Source organism: Rhineura floridana, chromosome 4, assembly GCF_030035675.1.
Source record: "Rhineura floridana isolate rRhiFlo1 chromosome 4, rRhiFlo1.hap2, whole genome shotgun sequence".
In the NCBI taxonomy this organism is placed as follows: domain Eukaryota; kingdom Metazoa; phylum Chordata; class Lepidosauria; order Squamata; family Rhineuridae; genus Rhineura; species Rhineura floridana.
In genome coordinates this window covers 112,948,399-112,969,661 of record NC_084483.1, presented here as the reverse complement: position 1 = coordinate 112,969,661, position 21,263 = coordinate 112,948,399, and the positions used below count along the sequence as shown (strand labels likewise).

Here is a 21,263-nt window from a genome sequence, read left to right as displayed (position 1 = left end):
ACAACCAACAAACGATATATACTACTGGAGCTTAAATCATCTTATATATTTGCTCAAGGACTTAACTTACAAGGTGCATGAAAACAAAATGAAAACTTTACAAACTGACTATTAGAGGTAATAAATTCCTAGTGCACAAATATAAAAACAAGTCTTTGGAAGTGCGGGGAAACTTCTCAGGCTAACCCAAACAGAGCATAGTAGGATATTGGTTACAAACAGGAGGAAATATCAAAAGATGGGAAAAATAACCAGAAGTGACATCCCATCATGTAACTATCAACCTAAAATCACAAGCTACTTTTCAACTCCATGTAGCTTAACGCACCAGCTGTGCCAGTTACAAACAGCTCAGAAAGTAAATCTATCTTCAGGAATGACCCATGAGTGGTCACTCGAACATACTTTCCCCAATAAATCTAGTCTGATGAATCCAGCAGTCAAAAGCCTCGCGGAGGAATTAATGGATGCTGGCTTTAACTCCTCCTTAAACTCAATATACGAGGGACTTCCCTCGGAAATAATAACTATCGACTCCTACCAAACGTCTAAGGAGAAATCAACGTCCACAAATGTTGGGAACTTAGAGTCGGATACACCAGCTTCTGATTTTCAACACCCGAATTCTCAGGCGCTACTACTTGAGGAATTAAACCTAGTTAAAGCCTATATCCTAGAAACCAACAACCTACTCACCACACTGGTGCAGGCGATCGGGCCCCGTCTTCAGGAAAAACAGGAAGAGAATAAGTCTATGGAAGTTATCCCTACTAGTCAATTTAACAAATCTAATAGCGGCACTGACAAAAACATCGTCAAGCCTTCAAAGAAAACTTCATCCCTGTGTAAAGAACTTAAGAACGTTAAAAAATCGAAAAACATCAAGAATATCAAATCCACCTGCTCAAAGAAATTTAATTTTAATCCGTTGTTCCACCTCTTGGATAACCAACCAAGGAAGGATTTCCTTAAGGCACGTCAAACATCTATTTCCGGTAAACACGAAACTGGAAAAATGAATTCACCATCTGACACAAGAACCAGATCCTGTAACATTAATTCTTTTACTGAGGCTGTGGAGAAACCGCTTACGCCTCAGATACCTCTGTCTGATTCTGGTCCTGTCATCGGTTTTGATTCTCTTAATCCATACGCGTCCTTATGGAATCTAGCCTTGCAACCAAGCAAGCTGGTAATCACCTATAAACGGATAGCATGTGGAAACAGTTTAATTTATCCGAGCATCCCCTTTTTGGATGGGTGTTTCGGACGAACAATACAAGCAGGTTCACGTACAAGTTATATCAAATCATTGTCCAATATCTCCACTAACAACAGTGACTGGCGCCTGATAGTGACTTTGCATTCTCAATACACTGCTAATCAGATTTATCGAGTAAGAGAGATCTTAAGAAAAAACTGGGGAATAACAGTTCAAAGATATTATACTAATATGGACCCACCTCGTCCGTGGTTGCCTTTTATGCACCCGTGAAGTGCGATAACACTCTAGCAGCAGAAGAAACCCCAATGGATGCTGCATACTTAAATCTAACACAAACAGCTTCAGATATGATGTCACGGCACTGCTACACTGACGAAAATCTCAAATTGCTGCCACTTTATATGAAGGAACTGGAACCTGAGGAGTTACAGCTTACAGAGCTGTACGCTCAACTACCTGAAACCAAGCGATCAATACTTATAAACAAGCTATACAAACTGATCCAATGCCTTAAAACAACCACACATGTGGCGGATAGGTCAAAGATGGCTCAAGAATCCATGTTCTCTGGAGAGGAGTCATCGCTAACAAATACATCAGAGCTGAGAAGCCCCCTTCAGGCCTTCAAAAAAAAGTGCAGTGCCAAAGTAATCTATAAGCCAATTATGGTAGGTGATGATTGGGATAATGCCAGATTCTTATATCCCGAAGAACTGGGCTCCCCATCTCGACAAAATACTCTATCCACTTTGAATAAAAACCTTAAACGCCCTACAAAGTATGGAGAAATACCTGATGATGTCACAGGAGCTCTAAAGCATATGACGGGAGCAAATTGATATCAAACGCCTGCAATAAATTATGTCCAAAGTCCCGCATTCAGCATTCAGATATCACCCCCCCTGAACACGAAGGCCGTTTCCATAGAAAATGATGTATTCTACTTCCTCTCCTGGAACATAGCTGGATGGAAATCAAAACAAAAGGATCCAGATCTGCTTGCTTATCTGTCCAACTATGATATAATAATCCTTCAAGAGATCTGGTCCAACTCCACCCCTACTCTGAACGGATACTCCTCTTACCAACTTCAAGCAACTTCCTCAGGCAACAGGAAAGGCAGAGCGAAAGGGGGTCTGGCAATTCTGATTTCCACTTCATTAATGGTCCAACATAGTGAACTCCAACCCCTGGAAAATACTGCAATGGCAGTTCTCCTGAAGTGTAATACAATGGCTATTTTGATCATCAATGTTTATATTCCCCCCTCAAATTCGAGGATTCACACAGATTCATTATGGGAGGAGTTGGACAATTATTTATCAAACACTGAATGTGAATTTCCTAAGGTAAAACTGATCCTTACAGGAGACTTTAACGCTAGAACCGGATCTAATACCGATTCTTTATTCTCTTCAAAGTTGTGGCGCGGTGAAGAAATCGGATGGTTTATTCCTGCTGCTGATAGAATATCGAAAGATGTTAAGGTTAATTATGGGGGAATATGTCTAGCCCGGTTAGTAGGCAGTCATGATCTGTTAATGCTAAACGGCCTTATCCAACTAGAGGACAGTGGGGAATTTACTTATATATCCAACCACGGAAGCAGTGTGATCGATTACGTTATAATCTCAAAACAACTGCTAAAGCCAATAACTACTTTCGCGGTTGGAACTAGACAAAATAGCGACCATTTACCTATTACTTTTCGACGTCATATTTCGGAGCAGCTTCACTTACATACTGAGCATATTCCACTCCTACATGACACACACCTTGTACAAAAAAAGACGATGTGGACAGCTTCACTAGAGTCTAGGATTGAAACTGCTCTAAACACTCCGTGGGCCGTAAACGTCCGAGAGCAGTTAATGAAGGATGATAATCTGTCCTCCCTCTTTACTGAGTATGCTCATCTAATCTCATACATAAACTCCATTATCTTAGCTAAGACATCTAGAGACACATCAAATTTAAAACCGAAACCCAGATGGTTCGACCGCGACTGTTAAGCCCTTAAATGGAAACTAAGGTTAGTTTACCTACAATATCGGCAACAAAATTCCAACCTCCTGCCTCCTGAATATTATGACTTAAAAAGAAAATACAAGAAAACGTTGGCTAGTAAAAAGAGACAGGCCATTCAGGAGGATTGGAAGTCTTTAATCTGTGCCACTAGGACCAAAAACTCTAAAAAAAATTGGTTAACTATTTCCAATGCGCTGAGATCTACCCCCTATACCTCATGCAACATCCCACCCCAAAAATGGGAAAGCTACTTTTCAGAGCTCTATGAGGTAGATCGCCAAAATTCCTTAAACCTTAATTCCCCCTTTGACTTTTCTAATCTCCCCCAATGGCCTCCGACCACTCAGAGGGAAATAATCGACTTGATCGCAGGGTTAAAATCCGCTATGGCCCCCGGACCATATAACATTCCACCGGAATTATTGAAAAACTTTCCAGACTGGTGGGCTCCGCTATTAGCCAACATATTTACAAAAATCAATAATACTGGTCACTTTCCAGAAGCTTGGTGGGAATCAATAGTTGTTACTATCTACAAAAAAGGTGATAGAGAGGACCCCTCGAATTACAGGCCGATTAGCTTATTGTCCGTAATTGGCAAACTATACGTGTCATACCTAAAATTAAAACTCTATTCCTGGATGGAGGCAGAAAATGTATTAGGAGTGGAACAGGCCGGCTTTAGAAAAGGAAGTTCGGTCCTTGACCACTGCCTTCTGCTAAACTTTTTAGCAGAAAAATATATGAGCTACAGGGGAAATGGCCTGTATGTCGCATTTGTAGACTGAAAATCTGCATTCGACTCCATTCCTAGGGATCGTCTATGGAGTAAACTAATAAAATCTTCTATTGATAAGAGGTTACTTTTCCTGATTTATAACCTTCATCAACTTACGTCATTGCGGGTCCGTTGCGGACGCGAAGGAGGCTTACCGAACCCAATTCCTATTAGGAAGGGTGTAAGACAGGGATGCATCTTAGCCCCTCTTTTGTTCAACCTATACCTCAATGATCTAAACTCAAGTTGTTTATCCAGGGACTATCATTCTCCTAAAATCGATGTTCAACCTTGTCCCCTGCTTCTGTATGTGGACGACGCTGCCCTCCTTTCCCTCTCCAAGGTGGGCCTCAAACGCTTACTGCGAGTATTTATGGCCTATTGTACTCAAAATCAATTAACCATAAACTATTCTAAAACTAAAATATTAGTATTTTCTAGACGTAAAATTTCCGGTACATGGACAGTAAATGGACAACAAATAGATCTGGTTTCGCAGTACAAATATTTAGGCCTCACCTTCCATTCGACGTTAAACTGGGCCACCCACATACGGATTGCTGTTTGGAAGGCCCGAAACTCTGTAAAAAACATTCTTCGTTACTTTTTCTACAAAGGGGGGCGTTACGTACCTACAGCAATCCAGGTGTTCCAAGCAAAAATTATTCCACAGTTACTGTTTGGTGTGCCACTGTGGATTCATGCTTTTAATTCATCAGTTGAAGCTGTTCTTTCTCTATTTTTACGTCGAATATTGGGGGCATTAAGATGTGCTCCGGCGGCAGCTCTGAGATTAGAATGAGGTCTGCCTTCCATTGAATGCCAAGCGTGGCTGACGGCCACAAACTATTGGGCTAGACTATCCTACGAAAAACCTCCGGGTTATTTAATATATCTTTGGAGAGATATATTCACTTCAAGTTGGAATATAAAATTTAAGAGCAAACTTTCTTCAATAGGCCTTTCAGTAGAATATCTAGCAACACATACCCCTACTTCAGCTAAAAGTGTAATACGGTCTCGCTTCAAAGATATAGATCTGCAAAATGCCATATTTATGGCTACAAAAACATGCTCTCCCATTCATTTTAATCTAAAATTTGAGCCCTTCATCTACGCCCCTTATTTGGACTTCCTTATGGTTCCAAAATTACATCTGGCCTTTACTAAGGCCAGATTTAACTCTCTTCAGTCTGCTTTACTGACAGGGAGGTATCAAGGAATTCCCTATGAACACCGCTTGTGCCCCTGTGGGAAGGGTAACATTGAAACACTTACCCATGTTTTGATTAATTGCCCTATTTATGAACACATACGACGCAAGTTTCTATCTGCCATAATGGAAAGCAGCCCCTCTTTGGCTCCGGATAATGTGGTCCATTATTTTTTATCAGGAACAAATAGAGCACTTACTTTTAAGGTTGCTAAATTTATATATGCTGCGCAATTGGTACGAACAGAAGTGTTATCTAGTTAATTTGTATTTATATGTATATCAAAACCCTAACAGACAAAATGTATCGCTTTTATCCTTTATTGTTTTTATTTTTATTTTATTTGGCTTGTACTATATGCTTGTAACAGGATGGGTCTTTGACCGCAAATAAACATACTACTACTACTACTAAAGGATCCAGATTGGGATCATCCAATAGCTCAACAAGCCACATCATGGAAGCTCTTGTGAATATGGATGTGGTGCAAGAGGCTCTGATGGAACAGGCTGTTGTATCATGGTTTTTTTGGAGCACAAAATTGAGTCTCCATTCTGACGGGTCCTTAAGCTGGGCATCCCCTTCTTTCAGAAGGAGATATTTGGTTACTAAACCGAAATTGGCTCATCAACTGCCTGGATCTTCAAACGATTCATGAAGTCTGTGTCCAAGGAATAGCATTTATTAACCAAGGTTGAGACTCTTCTAGCATGTAGAGATCAAGCCCATTCTTCCTTTGCCAACTTGTCTAGAGGGTCGGGATCGGGGAGTGGATTGCAGGCTTGGGAGTCCTCAGCACCTTGGTGCCCTTAACTGGAGAAGACGTGGATTCAGATGGAGCTGATTGAAGGCCCAAAGTGTCCAGCATCCTGAAGAACAGCATCAAGAAATCAGTTGGCTTAAAGAGGCAGTGGGAGGAATCTTCTTCCACTTCAGACTTGCCGCTCCATTCATCCACCTTTCACTCTGGCAATATGGGCACATCTGTTGGGTCCATCTTGTCTCCTCGAGCTCTACCTCTGGAGATGTCAAATGGATTTGGAGACAGCACCCAAGTTTCCTCTGAATGATGGTGAGCAGCAGAGGGAACAGCAGAGGTTCTGGTGTGAGTTGTCGGAGAGGGCTGAACTTGGGAACGTGGAGAAGGTTAGACGAGCAGCTTCACTGGGGGTTGACCTTGTGGAAAGGGGCCCAGGAGCATATCCTTCAGCAGAGAAACAAACTCAGGAGTCAACTGCAGGCCTAGCAAGGGATCTTGTGCAGGAGGCAGAGCACCAAGTTGTGGAGTTGCAGGTGCCAAGGGCACCTATTGTGTGGGTGCTGCGGCTGATGTGTCTAACAAACAAACCAGAGTGGAAACCAACCCCAATATGTCAGTGTTAGGGGCCTGAACCCTTGGCTCAGCAACAGGCTGACTGTAAGTAAGAGGCAGGAGCTACTGCCAAGCTGGTAAAGCAGGCGCCAATTGCTGTTCAAGAAAACCATCAAAGTCCTCATCCAATGACACTGATGAAGAGTGAAAAAGCACTAAGTTCTCTTGACCTGTAACAGGTACATTCAAGCGTGACCCATCCTCAGCACTGATGACAGTGGCGGATGACGCTTCCAGAGAGCTAGGAGCAGTCATATACCATGCCTGCCTGGCAACCAGCTGAGTGGAAGCATGTTTGGTCTTAGCGGTAGGTTTGGAGTGGTGTTTGGAGACCTTGCACTTTGACGGCTTGGATCTCAGGTTTAAACAAGGTTTGAGTAGAGACCTTGTGGTCTCTGTCATGCCTGGCTGTTCCCCATCAGAAAGTTGGTCAAGGGAATCCGCCATTGCAACTGAGCCTGCCATGGTACACATACACACACAGAGACACAGAGGGGTGCGGTAACCGACATATAAAGCACGCACTGTATGAGGGGTGTGGTGATTCTGGAGCAAAGGCACATGCACATGGTAGAGGGGTGTGGTGAGGTGATTTCGGAGCCCAGGCACATGCACACAGTAAAGGGGAGCAGTGCAGTCCCAACTGTCAAAATAGGTAACAGTGAAGAAGATCAGAGGTACAGAAGACCTAACCTAAATTTAAAGAAAAAAAAGCAGGAAAAAACTTAATCCAAACAAAATGGCAACTGTGAACAAAGGGCGGGAAGCAATGAAAATGGCAGGCAAAAGAAAATGGCAGCTAAGGGGAAGAATGGCAGTGGAAAGGTTGCAAGGCCGCAAAAAAAACCTACCACCCCTCAGCAGCAGTCTGGAGCTGCAGCTGCGAGCTCAAGCTGAAGTCAGTTATCCCCGAGGTGGGACCACCTAATACTACCACTACTGCCTCAGCAATAGTGCTGCTAGCTCCAAAGCCTGTCTCATTGCCGTGAACTGTAGGAGAGAGGATGGGGCACCTGTTGATGTTGTGGGAAAGATCCAGAGCTGTAGCTGCGAGCTCTGGGCAAAAACCAGCCCTCTGGGACAGATGAGGGCCTGGAGTCCCAGCCACGAGCTCTGGGCGAAGCCTCTGCACTCTTGGCCGAAGTCTGGACCTGTAGCCCCAAGCTCCGGGTGAGAAGCGAGGAGAGCTCCAGGGCCACAGCTGTGAGCCCCGTGAAAGAGAGAGCTAGTCACCGCTTGTAACCGGCCTGCTAGCTGCCAAGGCTGCAACTGTAAGCCCCAAGTGGATGGTGGGAGGGAAAAAAGGGGAAAGCCCCCAGTGGGACTGCTGCCACAAGCCCCAAGTGGAAGGGGGGAAGAAAGGGAACCCCCCCAGTGAAGTCCCACTACAATGGGGAGGAAACAATAAGAAACCCCCTAGCAAAGTAACACAAAAACGCATTCTTCCACACAACACTATATCTCATACAGACTCATTAGCACACACTGACAGAGATCAGCAGAGCTGAGGCTGTAACAAAATGTCTGCAGACAAAGGCAGGAATGAACAGAGGAGAAATGAAAGGAGCAGCCCAGGTCTTGACTCTTCTGCATTCCTGTCTTCGGACACCAGGCAGCGCTACAGCCCACTTGATGGCACACTATCTGGGGAAAACTGATTCAGCATTTGCACCAATAGTTTTGTCTCGTTTCCATAACAGCAGTTGGTATTCTTTCACCTACACATCACTTGAATCCTGGCTAGGGTACAGATTGAATTCTGGGAGAGCTAACTACATTCCTGAAAATATATTTCCTACCTTTGACCACAAGATGGAGCCAAATCCCAATCTGATGACCTTCAATGCCAATGGGAGGAAAGGAAATGTTGCCTGTCTCTCCTGTTTAGATCAACTGTACACTGATATAGCTATTCATTTACATTATACACATGGTATGCAATCTCCCATCTAATGCTGCAAGATTTACACAAAGAGCTAATGATAACTGCTTTATAGTCCTCAGTCTCTAATATTTTTATTATTACCAAACAAAAGCATACCTCAAAATAGGGGGGAAGTTATTAAAAATGAGTTCTTTGAAGAATCTTAGAATGAATTTCAAATGTTGGTCAGGTTTAGACTGCTTTTTAAATCACATAGATCAAACAGATTATGAAGACTGAGGCCTGTGAAGAGCACTGAATGCCTTAAGAGAAATTTTATATATGTTTACTCAAAAGTAAGTCCCTGCTGTGCTCAGCCGGGCTTACTCCTTAGTGTGTTTCTGAGATGTCAGCCTTCAGTTATTTCCTAAACCTTGCAAATGTCTTGAGATATCTTCTCATATGTAAAAGAGAAAAACAACTTTCATGACTGACTTTCAGCAAGACCAGGGACCCAGCATTTCTAGAGTTGTCCAATTAGGTCCATTTTGCCCTGGGTCAATACAGAAATGAATGATCAATACATCAATATATAATTCACTAATAGGCAAAAAAAACTTGCGGATTAAGAACGTACCTATATCCCACAGATATTTCTATCTAAAAAGCAATGAAATTGGGCAACTATAGTGAATGCACCAGGGGAGCAGGAGACCTGACCTTCTCTCTGAGATATTGTACTGCCCTACAAATTTGTCAAAATGCAAACACAATTTAGGTTGGTCTTTCACAATCCAATCCACTTCCTGTGTAGCTTGGAAGAATTTGATAACATGTGCCTCTAATGGGGAATTTATATATCCACACATGTATGATCATGACTAGTAAGAAGGCACATTTCCCCCCTTTTCTTATTAAAGGAGACATTTTTTTCCTTTCTTCTGCAGAAGGCATCATTTGACTGATTTTAACTTTTTTTTCTCTTCAGCAATTTGAAAAAAAGGCTGAATTTTTGAAGTATTTTTGTTTTGTTTTTGTTTATCTTTTCAATTTCTATTTTACAAACTTTTTTTGGAGCTCCTCTTTCTCATTTTTAGTTTTTGTCTAACTTTGAAAAATAAAATAAAAAGGAAATGAAAGGATGGAAAATGCTTGCATTACTATTAACTGTTGCCGCTTGTTACTGCCTGTTGTGTGCCTGTTATTGTCTTTTGCTGATGGTATCTCATGCTATTGATTTCCAAATATGTTTGTTCCTGCCTGCTATTTTTGCCTTTTGTAGCCAAGTCTTATTTGCTTTATAATGCGGCCATTCTTATGGATTATGGACTAAGACAGCTTCCTCTTCTTTGACACACAGGAGGATCCATGTTTCTCCTATTAAGTAATCACATCAAACCAGTGTCTCCTGTCACCAACCTCCTGTTTCTCATCTTCTCTATGGGCCCCAACGTTTTAATTTCAGGGTGCACCCAATTTAAAAGGTTTTGAGTCTTATATTATCTGTGCACCTACTAAGACCTCTACTGAGATTGTGATTTTTTTTGCAAATCCAGGAGCTTCTTTCTATACCATCAAAAGACTGTTGCCACTACCCTCAGTCTGTTGGAGTGAAGGAATGGACTGTTCTTATCCTGTTAACCGACCAGGGCATCTGACCCCTGGCCCATTACATGCTTTTCTCCTGTTTTCCAATATTTTGGTGAGCCAGATAGGCTCTACCTCTGGCACCCCAGATGGTTCCTCTACTTCTGTGAACCTGATGGTAGGATCTGTCGTGCAAATTGAATAATAACATTTTCAGTACACCTGATGGAACATATGTGGAATTTCCTCAGGATTTGACTCCAAGTGTTTTCTTTTTCATTTGGTTGAAAGTGACAGGCCAGGGCACTGAGAAACCAGGGCAGGCACCCTCCTGGCACTGGGCCTTGGAAGTCCTGAGTCTTTGTGAGCCTCCCATGGCAATGGGGGAAGCTACTAACAGCTGAACCATTACAAACACAACAGGCCCTTCTTATGGTATCCCAGTACCCTTTGGCCCAGGAGGAGGTAGGCATCACTATGCATTGCCATGTCATAAAACCCCTCTCTTGGAGCAAGGTGCACTTACTATATTTCAGTTGTTAATGGGAAAAAAAATTGTGTGTGATTTTCTTTTTCTCTTTTCTCTAAGATTTGTCTTTTCACATTCCACTGGCTAAGGAGCAAATATCCTTTCCTGTTCTGATCCACTTTGAGTTTCCTAACTACATGAGATATTGATTGTGAAAATGCCTTTTGCGAATTTTAAAGCTGTTTCTTTTATTGATTATGAAAATGCTTTTGTGAATTTAAGCCCATTTTATGTTTTTCCTAATTATGATAAATCTTTATTCTGGGCTCCTCTGCTGATATCATTGTGTGTTGTATAATTCTTAAGTCCAAATGTTACTCCCAGTCCCACAGATGGAGAAATCCTAATATTTGTATCACCTTAAGTGAATATCTACTTGCAAAAGTGAACACCCAGAGCCTTGGTGCAAACAATTATTACACCTAGTATTCATTTTTCTGATGTTCTTCTCTATTCTTGCTATGGTATCACATACTGATGGGTCTTGTATATGCAACAACATTGAGAATTGAATACACATATGAAATGATATTGGAAATTGATTATTAGTTATGCTGGTGTTTCTAATTGTGATAGTCACTGTAATGTTCTTCCTGAAGCGTATTTTGTTCCAGGACAATCAGAACGCTCAAGCAGCTGCACTTGTCACCTCTGGTCAAGCTGCAATTATCTATACTGATTCTAAATGTGCGTTTGGTGTCTGTCATTCTATGTTTTGATAAAGCACAGAAGATTTCTCATTCTTTTCTGGTTCCACTATATCTCATGGTTAATTGATTCATGTTCTTTTGAATGCTATTCTTCTTTTGTTTTTTCTTCATCTATTATTTTCATTGTTTATTGTGAAGCTTATTCTAATAAAATTGGTTCTATTTCTCTAGGCCACAGGAAAGCCGAAATAGCTGCCATGCATGCAGCTGCTTGCAGTTCCTCAGACTCCCTTTTTCAGATTTCTATCTCTGTGTGTGTTAACACTTTAAAGTTTGTAGAATTGCAGAATAAGGCTCCTACACAGAAGCAGGTAGCTAAGGTCAACACTGATTGTGCACAGTTTAGGAGCATCTGGTATAGTCCAGACCCCAGACCTCGGGTGCAACTTCTTGCTCACATGAGCATGGTATGGCTCACATGAGCAAAGGGGGGATGGCTGAACAGATTTTGAAAGATTTTGAAGCATTCACCAGGAGGCAGTATATATAGCATCCTCCTGCAACACTTGTCAACAATTTTCTACAAGAAAAGAGACCACCACCCAGAGCGCTCATCAGTGGTCTTATGTGCTCAGACATACGTTTTTTCCTCTCTCTCTTTTTTCTTTAATACTGTTTGATAGACCTTTTTTATTAGAGATTGAGCTACCCCAGGAAACTTAAGGCTTTTAATTGGAATGACCTCCTTAAATGTGTTATATACTTGTCCAACATTGCCATTAGTCTCTCCTCTCAGGTGCAGAATATCCCTAGTAGTGAATGCTCTCCTAGTTCTTATGGCTGAGCCTTGCCTTGCCATACTATCCAGCCAGGTGATTACGTTTTCGTGAAGGGCCAAGCAGAGACCCTTTCAAGTCCTGATGACCACCAATACAGCTATCCAAGTGGAGGAAAGAATTGCATGGATCTACGCAAGTCACACTCATAGCCCAGTTGACCTGAGTAGCAGAGACATGCCATGACCACCTCCCAAGCCCAAGAAGGATAACATCTGCCCAGAAAAGACAGAAGAGATCGCAGAGGGGCTAAGAAAACAGTCATATTCCACAGATGAAAGAGTTGATCCAGACCTGATTGCCCAATTAGAAGCTACAGGAGAGATTCCAGATTTTCTGCGGGATGTCCTGGAAGGTTTTCTGATGGCTCCAGCTCTGATGAGATGGCATCAAGTCTAACTGGCACTGCGGTGGAACCCCAGTTGAAAACCTGGTTGATAGCCATGGTTTTCCTGATCCACCTCCCTGCCCTTATAATCTGAAGCCAAGAAAAGACTCGGAAGAGAGATGATCAAAGGGGGTGAGGCCAACTTAACTTCTACTCCGCAGCTTCCTTTCCAGTTTTGGCCTGTCCAATTGTTTAAATACAGGTCAACCGCCTAAAGAGGAATGGTTTTGGTCCTGCAGCGTGCTCTGGAAAAGCTACCCATGGCCAGACGCAAGCCACCGGTACCAGAGGAGAAGGATGAGAGAAGCCAATCGTCCATTTTATCTGGACATTGCAAAGCCTTCACCTGCTTGTCATCAAAGAGGATCTATATAGGCTACCGTTATTTGTCTGCAAAGCGGCTTGAGCTCATTTTTTAAACTGCAATCTGGAAGCCTCTGAAAGACACACTACATCAAGTCGGAAAATCTGTAACAAGGAGACGTCTTCATTCTCATCAAAGAAAATGGGCCAAAATAAAGCCCCTACGAAGACTCGCGGCAAGCCTTCGCGCTCGTGAGCAATCCTCAGGACCTGAGACCAAGGACGGGGTCTCAGGAGCACAACAGCAGAGGAGCCGCCTGAAGAAATTTGAAGCAGTGAATGGACACTTCCAGCAGGCCCAGCTGTAGGCAAGAATAAGGAGCTCCAAAGCTGCCAAGAAATTGTGTGAAGCTATTCTAGCTTCAAAGGGGGGAGATAATGGGGAATTTATATATCCACACATGTATGATCATGACTAGTAAGAAGGCACATTTCTTTTATAATTATAAAAAATAAAGTATTGAATTGCAGGCCTAGTGGGGCCCTGAGGAGTCCTGAATCTTAGCATTTTATTGAGCTAACAGCAAAAATCTGTTGCGATGGCAATGGGTCATACTAACCGCCTGTTTTCTTGGCAAACCGACTAGTACTTGACAAGGCTGAAATTAATGATTTTATTGTTTGGAATTAAGAAGCGTAAAGATTGTAAAAGAAGATTGGGGTTGATGAAATGAGTAGGGATTTCCAATGTTTGATTCTTGAATGCCATCTAGGGGACAAGTAATCAATTTTTTTAATAAATAGATTTTAGTAAAGATTTAAATAACAGTGTATTAAATTTATAACTTTATAGATGTCTTTCCATTAAGAAAAAGGTACATCTGGGGTGGCCTGCTTGTCTGTTTATATATCCAAAGAGGCTAGTCACCCAGCTTTCCTTTGATTGTGTAACTTCAAAATGAGCTCAAAATGTTTTAAATAAAAATCCTCCTTCATGAGTTATGTATTTTAAAAGTGATTTCTGAGAAAAATAGAAGGACAAGAACCCCTATGGCAAGGAAATTAGAACTGGGGGTGTTCATACATTCACAAACACCCTGAGTTAAGTTCCCAAACTTAACTCAGGGAACTTGTCCAAAATATTTCTAGGTGTGCCAGAGTCAGCCTGACCGATCAGAAACAATGCAACAATGGATGTACAAAAGTATGCTTGAGAACATGTTCACAGAAAAAACTGTTCCAGCTAGTCCCAAAATTCAATTGTCTTGAAGGAACAGTAGGACAATGGTAACATTTATGATATGGACAGAATCTTGGAAATCACCAAGGGAGTTAGCTAATGCTTTCTGATTGGTTTGGAATGAATATAGAGAGGAGGAACTTGTGATGTTGGGTGGGCAAGGACTCATAATATTGGTGAATTACTGTCACATGTTGTATTATTAAGGTATATAAGAGCTTGCACACAGTGCCTCAGTGCAGTCTCTCCTGGATGTTTCTGGAGGCTGACCCTGCATGTGCTGGCATGTGCTTGTAAAGAATAAAGGCCTACCTTTTTGCTTCAAGCCTGTGTCTTCAATTTTTATTCATGGACCCCCAGCAAAAGATCCCAATGGAGAAAGAATTCTCCTACACCTCTGGGCATATGCTGAGTGGTGGCAACACATGCCATCTCCAAAGATGGAGAATTATATTTTTGTATGTTTGTGGGTGTTCTTACTTTTCTTCTTTTCTGTGTTACTATTGTTTCTCCAGAGAATCTAACCTAGAAAATATTTCTCTCATTATTCATCCTAGAAATCTGTGTCAAATTTGTTTTTATTAATTTCAAAGCCTTTTTATTGGTCAATGTCATATGATGGTGAAGACAGCCTTTTGTGTTTCAAACTGGAGGATATGCTCTATTTCTATTTTGGGCGCATTAGCAGTTGAATCTGAAACTGCAGTTTGATGTAAAATCAGACTGATTACAATATGTTGCTACTTAAGCAATGACTGTTGGGAAAAAAGCTGTTGGAAAAAACGAACTTGGCCTGCCCAAGATGAATATTTTCAGCCAGCTATGCTTAAACTACTCCACTTAAGTAAAGGTGGGCATGGTCAATTAAAAACATAGAGCACAGCTAGAATTTTGCTGGAATATATTTCACCTTCCACTGTTTTATCTTGTGCAAACAGAGACACTCCTCATGTCCACTGGAAACTATTCTGCAGAATAGTCAGTGCCATTATTTCACAATTGTTTTTGGAGCTTTTCTTTAGTGTAGTAAAATGTTCCTGTACTTCACATATTCACAGAAATAGAAGCAAAAGAGAATGATTTACTATAGGAAACCTCACTAAAATTGCAAAGTAAATCAAACACATTTAAAGTGACCATCTGAACTATATCAACTGTCTTAATATTGTTGCTTCGTCCCTGCTAAAACAAGATCAGCGCAGCACATTTCTTGTTTCTGTTATTTGGGCTGATTGCAGGTGTTGCCACCACTCACCATATGCTCAGAGGCACATGTTACCAAATTCTTCCAAGGTACACAGGAAGTAGATTGAACTGTGAAAGACCAACCCAAATTGTATTTGCATTTTGACAAATTTGTAGAGCAGTACAATATCTCAGAGAGGAGGTCGGGTCTCCTGCTCCCCTGGTGCATTCACTATAGCTGCCCAATTTCCCTGCTTTCTAAAGTTTGATATAAATATCTGTTGGCTATGGGTACATTCTTAAACAGCATGGTTTTTTGCCTATTAGTGAATTTCTCTGCTTTTTAATCTGGGATGTAAGAAATGGGATCCTGTGCAAGTTTCCTGAGAATGGATTGATCATTTGCATGTTTATTGAGTTCAGTAGGATTTACTCCCCTGCAATCATGCTTAGGATAGGTGAAACTGACCACAGGGGATGGGGAGGGGAAAAGGAGGATGACAGTGGGCAAGGGAGAAGGAAAAAAGAAGAGGAGAGGGGAGGAAGAAGCGAAGAGGAAGGGAGAGAAGAGTGGAAGGAGGGGAAAGGCAGGTCTGATCATTTGAATGCTTATTGAGTTCAGTGGGATGTACTCCCGTGCAATCATGGCTAGGATAGGTAAAACTAACCATGGAGGAGGAGAGAGTAGAGGGAAAGAGGAAGGGGGGAGAGGGAAGCAGAAGGAGGGGGACGGGAGGAAGGGGATTGGAAGGGGAGGGGCAGGAAATGAGCAAAAGGGTGGTGATGGGAAGGAGGAGAAGGAGGGCAGGTTTGATCATTTGCATACTTATTGCTTAAAATAGGTAAAACTGACCATGAGAGAAGGGGAGGGTGGAGGGGAGGGGAAGGAGGTGATTGGAATGGGATGGGAGACGGGAAGAGAGGGGTGAAGGAAGGGGGAGGGAAGGGGCAAGAGGGAGGGGATAGGAGGGAGGAGAGGTTTGATCATTTGCATGCTTTTTGAGTTCAGTGGTATTTACTCCTGTGCAATCATGATTAGGATACGTGAAACTGACCTGGGGAAGGGGCAAGGAGGGGAGGAGGAGGGCTGGAATGGGATGGGGAGGGAGGAAGTGGGAGGGGAGGAGTTTGGATGGGTGGGCACTGTGCAGAGGGGAAGCCCTTTCCTTTCCAAAAGGAAAACGTTGTGGACAGTATCATTCTTTTTTGAGGTTTCCCCCACCTTTTTATTCTACAACAGGCACATGTAGCCTCCCACCCAAATTTAAACCAAAGCTGTCCCTGACCACATCCACACCAGGCCTTTATTTCACTTTAGACAGTCATGGCTTTTCCCAAAGAATCCTGGGAAGTGTAGTTAGTGAAGGATGCTGAGAGTTGCTAGGAGATGCCTTGTTACCTCACACAGCTTCAATCAGAGTGGTTGACTATTAAACCACTCTGGTCATTGGAGCTCTGTCAGGGGAATAAGAGTCTCCTCTCAGCACCCTTCAGAAACTACACTTCCCAGAATTCTTTGGGGGAAGCCATGACAACAACAACAACATGAGTGTCTAAAGTGAAGTAAAGGTCTGGTGTGGGTGTGGCCCCGATTAGGCAAGCCCAGCAGCTGTGAGTCTGGCTTTTAGAACACTGACAATTGGTTCTTACTGATCATGCCCGACATTATAATTCAGTTCAATGATAAATTTTCTTAAATTAATTAAAAATCAGCCAGGCATTTTTTTTAACATTTAAACTGCAGAAGATGAAGGTCAGAGTATGCGGCAAGGTCAGTAATATGATTACAGGTACTCAGTGAACATGGCTGATTTTTAATTAATTTCAACAAATTATGAGAATTCTGTCAGAAAAAAGTCCAAAAGGGCTCTGGGTTTTTCTCTCTCTTTTTACACTTTGAACTTTCAATTCTCTCTGTTTTGTGTATCACCATGAAAATTTAGAGGGTTGTTAAGCAAGTGTTTCTGAGTTTAGGACTATAAGGTTTTTTTTTTAAAAAAAATGAGCTTATGGGAAGCATCAGAATGGCATGGGGTGTATTTTCAATTCAACATTGCGAAATGTGAAAAATCCATGCTGATTATAGTATACAGCCACTCTTGTAGCTGTATAATATGCTCAAAGTAATACAGACACGCATGTGAACACTCAAAAAGGGATACATATGCAAGTACCGTTGCCATTTCCCCAGTTTTACCTGAATATAATATGCTTAGCATTTGGTACGTAATAGTCTTTAACTTCTTTAATGGAATACAAATTGTTTACAGTCTCACGAGAAAGAACTGGAAGAGGATTGTAGGAACCTATGAGCCGAAGCCTCCATTTCCCAGCCATCACAGGTGATTCACCAGTTTGAACTTCAGCCATGAAAGTATATCCTTTCTGAAATAAAAGTTAATTGTGTTAGTTATTAACATAAGTAAAATGATAGTTTACAACATAACTGCTGTTGATACAACACTGCACTGCTGCTGATATAACACTATGGCTTCACAGTTGTTAAGATTTCTACAATATGAATAATTTCAAATTGTTAAGAGACATTTTGGCAAGTAGAATTCTACTTGCCAAAATGTCTCTAACAAATGGAAATTCTTCATATTAAGACTTTCTGATGGATTGTTCAAAATAACAGCACTATTTGCATGTCGTTTGTATCGCTTCAAGGCCAACAGTAACCCCTGCAAGGTAATCTATCCCTCTATCACCCTGTCCTTGCCATCCTCCACTGCTGTCCATTTCAGTCAGTTATGTTTGTAATATGCATTCACAAAAACTGTGACCCTTTATATAACAATATCCACATACTTAACATGGCGATGGTGGAAGTAATGCTGCCATGTTTATATATAGCAGCAGGGGTGTAGCTGTCTGGAATCTTGGGGGATCTGACAACCCTTACTTGTTTGGGAACAGGAGCCCAATGTCTCCAGCATCCTACGAGCCAATCAACATAAAAGGCCATTGTGCTAGCCACTGAGAAGCATCTTCTAACATGCTTCCTTGATCTTTCCTGCTGATTGGAGCCAAACAGAGTGAAGGGAGGTGATTGAGCCACTGAGAAGACTCTTCTCACCAGCTAACACATTCCCCTTTCACGTTGGTTTTTAGGGAAATCTGTTGTTGTGGGAGAAGGCAGACATGGGAAGAACTGAGAAGTGTGAAGATGACAGAGAGCAAGCAAGCAAGGAGGCGTGACTATGAGGGGTACGGCATGACTATCATGAAGGGATCCTGCACTTCTGAATTTGCTACTACACTACTATACAACATATATTTTGATATTTGCACATATACATGTATGCTCACCCTGAATCCCAGGGGCCTGCAGAGGACCCATGCCCAAATTCAGATATAAGATTTGCCTCCTTTCCTTTATGAATCTTTAGCTTTTATTTTGCTTATAAAGGAAACAGTTTGGCATGAGCATAAGACAACCCAACCTTGACAATAACTTGGGACTAGGCTTGTATAACAATTATTGAGAATTCTATTGGCTCCATATTGTCTTATTTACTACTGGAAGGGCAAGATATTAATTAATTAATTAATCAATCAATCAATCATATTACATTGCTTGGATATAGGTTCTTGGCTGCCACTCCAACAAATTATACTCTTATTTTTCAACTCCCTGTTCTTGAATTGGGCTTCAATTTGTTTGGTAGCTTTCCCCCCTTAAAGTGATAGATAATACCTTCTACAGTGTCTATATACTGTCCTCATATCTGTACATGAGATCCCATTTCAAAAAAAAATTGAAAAAAAACACAGTCTTGGACTATGTATGTTTCACTTTTCTATCTGTTGTGTCAGTAATGTATAGGAATGTCTTTATATATAGGACTTAAATTACTGTGAAAATATTTGTGTTTCTCACCTTATTCTTTGTATAATGATGTGGTGCAACTCTGAGAAAGATACGGGGCATTTCCTCCAGCGTGTCATTGTCTACAACATGCAGTACACATGTAGGTATGGCTGAATAAACCTTTGGCACTATGATCATGTCTTCTGGAACATGAAACACTTCTCTACAATAAAAGGGAGGAGAAAAGTAGAGATGAGTGAATTTGTCTCTTTCCAATCCATGTCACTTTTGCAGGTTGTACCCATAATTTCATTTCTGCTATAATTGTTTTTTTAAAAAACCAGTTCAAATACATAATTAAATGTCTTTTTCTGAAAATACATATTGAAATGCAGAGTTTGATATGCTCAAACTGCCTAGAGCTGCATAACAATATTCAAAGCAGCATTGAAATCCAGTGGATATAAAAGTTCTGATCCACAGTGATCATATGATCTGAGAGATGTGATCATATAATTTCAAACTGAAATTAACAAAGACTGAATTCCTCAAAGTATGGGTTTCATGAATGCCCAAATCTTAGGTCAATAGCAATGCTGCTAAAGAAAGCTTTGCTACTCAGGATCTGAATGGTTGGGAAACCCTAAGCTTATTTTTTCTCAACAAGTTCTTAATTAGCTCATGACCTACCAGAAAGAGTTACTATTTCATGTTTGTGGGGTAGGGAGGTAAAAGAGAAGTCATCTGAAAAGCAGAGATTTAGAGACTTGGATCAAAGAGCACACACACTTTTTATTATAAGGGAGCGTGTGAAGAAATGTTTGAGGTCAAAATATAAGGAAAACATGTACAAGAAAGTTTCAACATGTGGTTACTTGGCTTTGTAATATGATAGATGGTCTATATGTGACTCACTAATATAGAACCTCACCTGAAGACCACAAACCAAAAATTTGCTGGTTGGTCCCCATATGTTACAGTATAATCGGCAAAAGACGTCTTAGTCCATTCATCTTCAAAGCAACGGTATTTTTCAATTGACTTACACTTACTTTTAAACATATCTCTGTGAAAGACAACAAGGAAGGACATACAATTATCATTGGAGGTAATAACCAACACTACTGGGCTTCAAGCTGTCTCCACTCTATATAAAGAAGATATAACAGCATTCCAAAGATTAAGCAGTGGCAACTGTATTATGAAAAAATCCCTTCCCCCGAAAGGAACAAACTATTTATGACAAAGGCAGACCAACAGCTTTAAATGTGGGTCTATCCAGTCACATAAACCGGGGCAGGGGAACCTTTGGCACTCCAGATGTTGCTGAACAACTCCCATCAGCCCCAGAAAACATGGCCAAGAGCCAAGGTTGATGAGAACGGTAGTTCTTCTGCTTTATGCATGACTGGGGTAGACCTGTATTTTAAGAGGTAGGTCTGGGCCAAACTGGACCTAACATGGGAGATGCACAAATGTACCTTCCAACTCTTTTTTCTGCTTAAAGCAGCTGTGGGACTCCCAATTTTGATCAGGGCCAATTCAATTCACACATGCACCCCTTCCCCCAGCTGTATTAGCTGCTAAGGGAAAGTGAGCTGTGGAGGGTGAAACTCACATTGTATCTATATATTTTTTTACTATCTGTGACTAATAGCAGTTCCCAAAGGGAGGATTTATATTGGCCCTACCCCCTCCATGACTGTTTCTGGAGAAGAATAAGATGTCAGGAGTTGTATTCCTGAATCTTCCACATCATATCGAAATCTGGCCCTGGGTGGAGGCAGAAGTTCAAAGAGAGAGGAAGACCTGATAATTTGTCACTCGATACAAGAAAGCTATTCCAAATGTTCTGTTTAAAATTACTGTGATATGGAGATACAATGAACCACTATCCTTATGATAAATGTTGGCAACTTGATAAATCCTAATGATAAATGTTGGCAACTTGCCTGAGAACATCTAAAACAACTCTGAACAGAGTTCTCAGTCAGACTACAGCCCATGATTTGTAAATCTATTCACTCAGGGATAAGACATTTATCTAGGACAATAGTCTGGTCTCTTTAATATGTATGTGAGGGTGGATCAAGAGATACAACAAATGTTATATATATATGCTAATATGCATATACATCAATTTGTTATTTGAGAATTGGATGCAATCTAACATTAATAGAAGCTTGTTTTTTTATTCTGAAATATAGGGCAGAATAAAAATCAGCTAACCAGGGTGTTCCTTGAGTTTGA

At 41.3% G+C, this 21,263-nt stretch overlaps 1 protein-coding gene across 12 annotated transcripts in view; it reads right to left on the bottom strand.

The window, feature by feature from the left end:
• Positions 1 to 21,263, bottom strand: part of ADGB (androglobin) — a 244,834-nt gene that overhangs the window by 101,573 nt on the left and 121,998 nt on the right. For all 12 annotated transcript variants that reach the window (XR_009762282.1, XR_009762281.1, XR_009762283.1 and 9 more), the window contains 3 exons: positions 19,945 to 20,079; positions 19,083 to 19,236; positions 17,397 to 17,584 (listed from right to left, as the gene is read on the bottom strand). Coding sequence is in view for 8 of the 12 variants with exons in the window: in XM_061624063.1 (XP_061480047.1) it covers positions 17,397 to 17,584; positions 19,083 to 19,236; positions 19,945 to 20,079 (477 nt within the window). In the remaining 4 variants the exon portion in view is untranslated. The remainder of the gene's footprint in view (positions 1 to 17,396; positions 17,585 to 19,082; positions 19,237 to 19,944; positions 20,080 to 21,263) is intronic.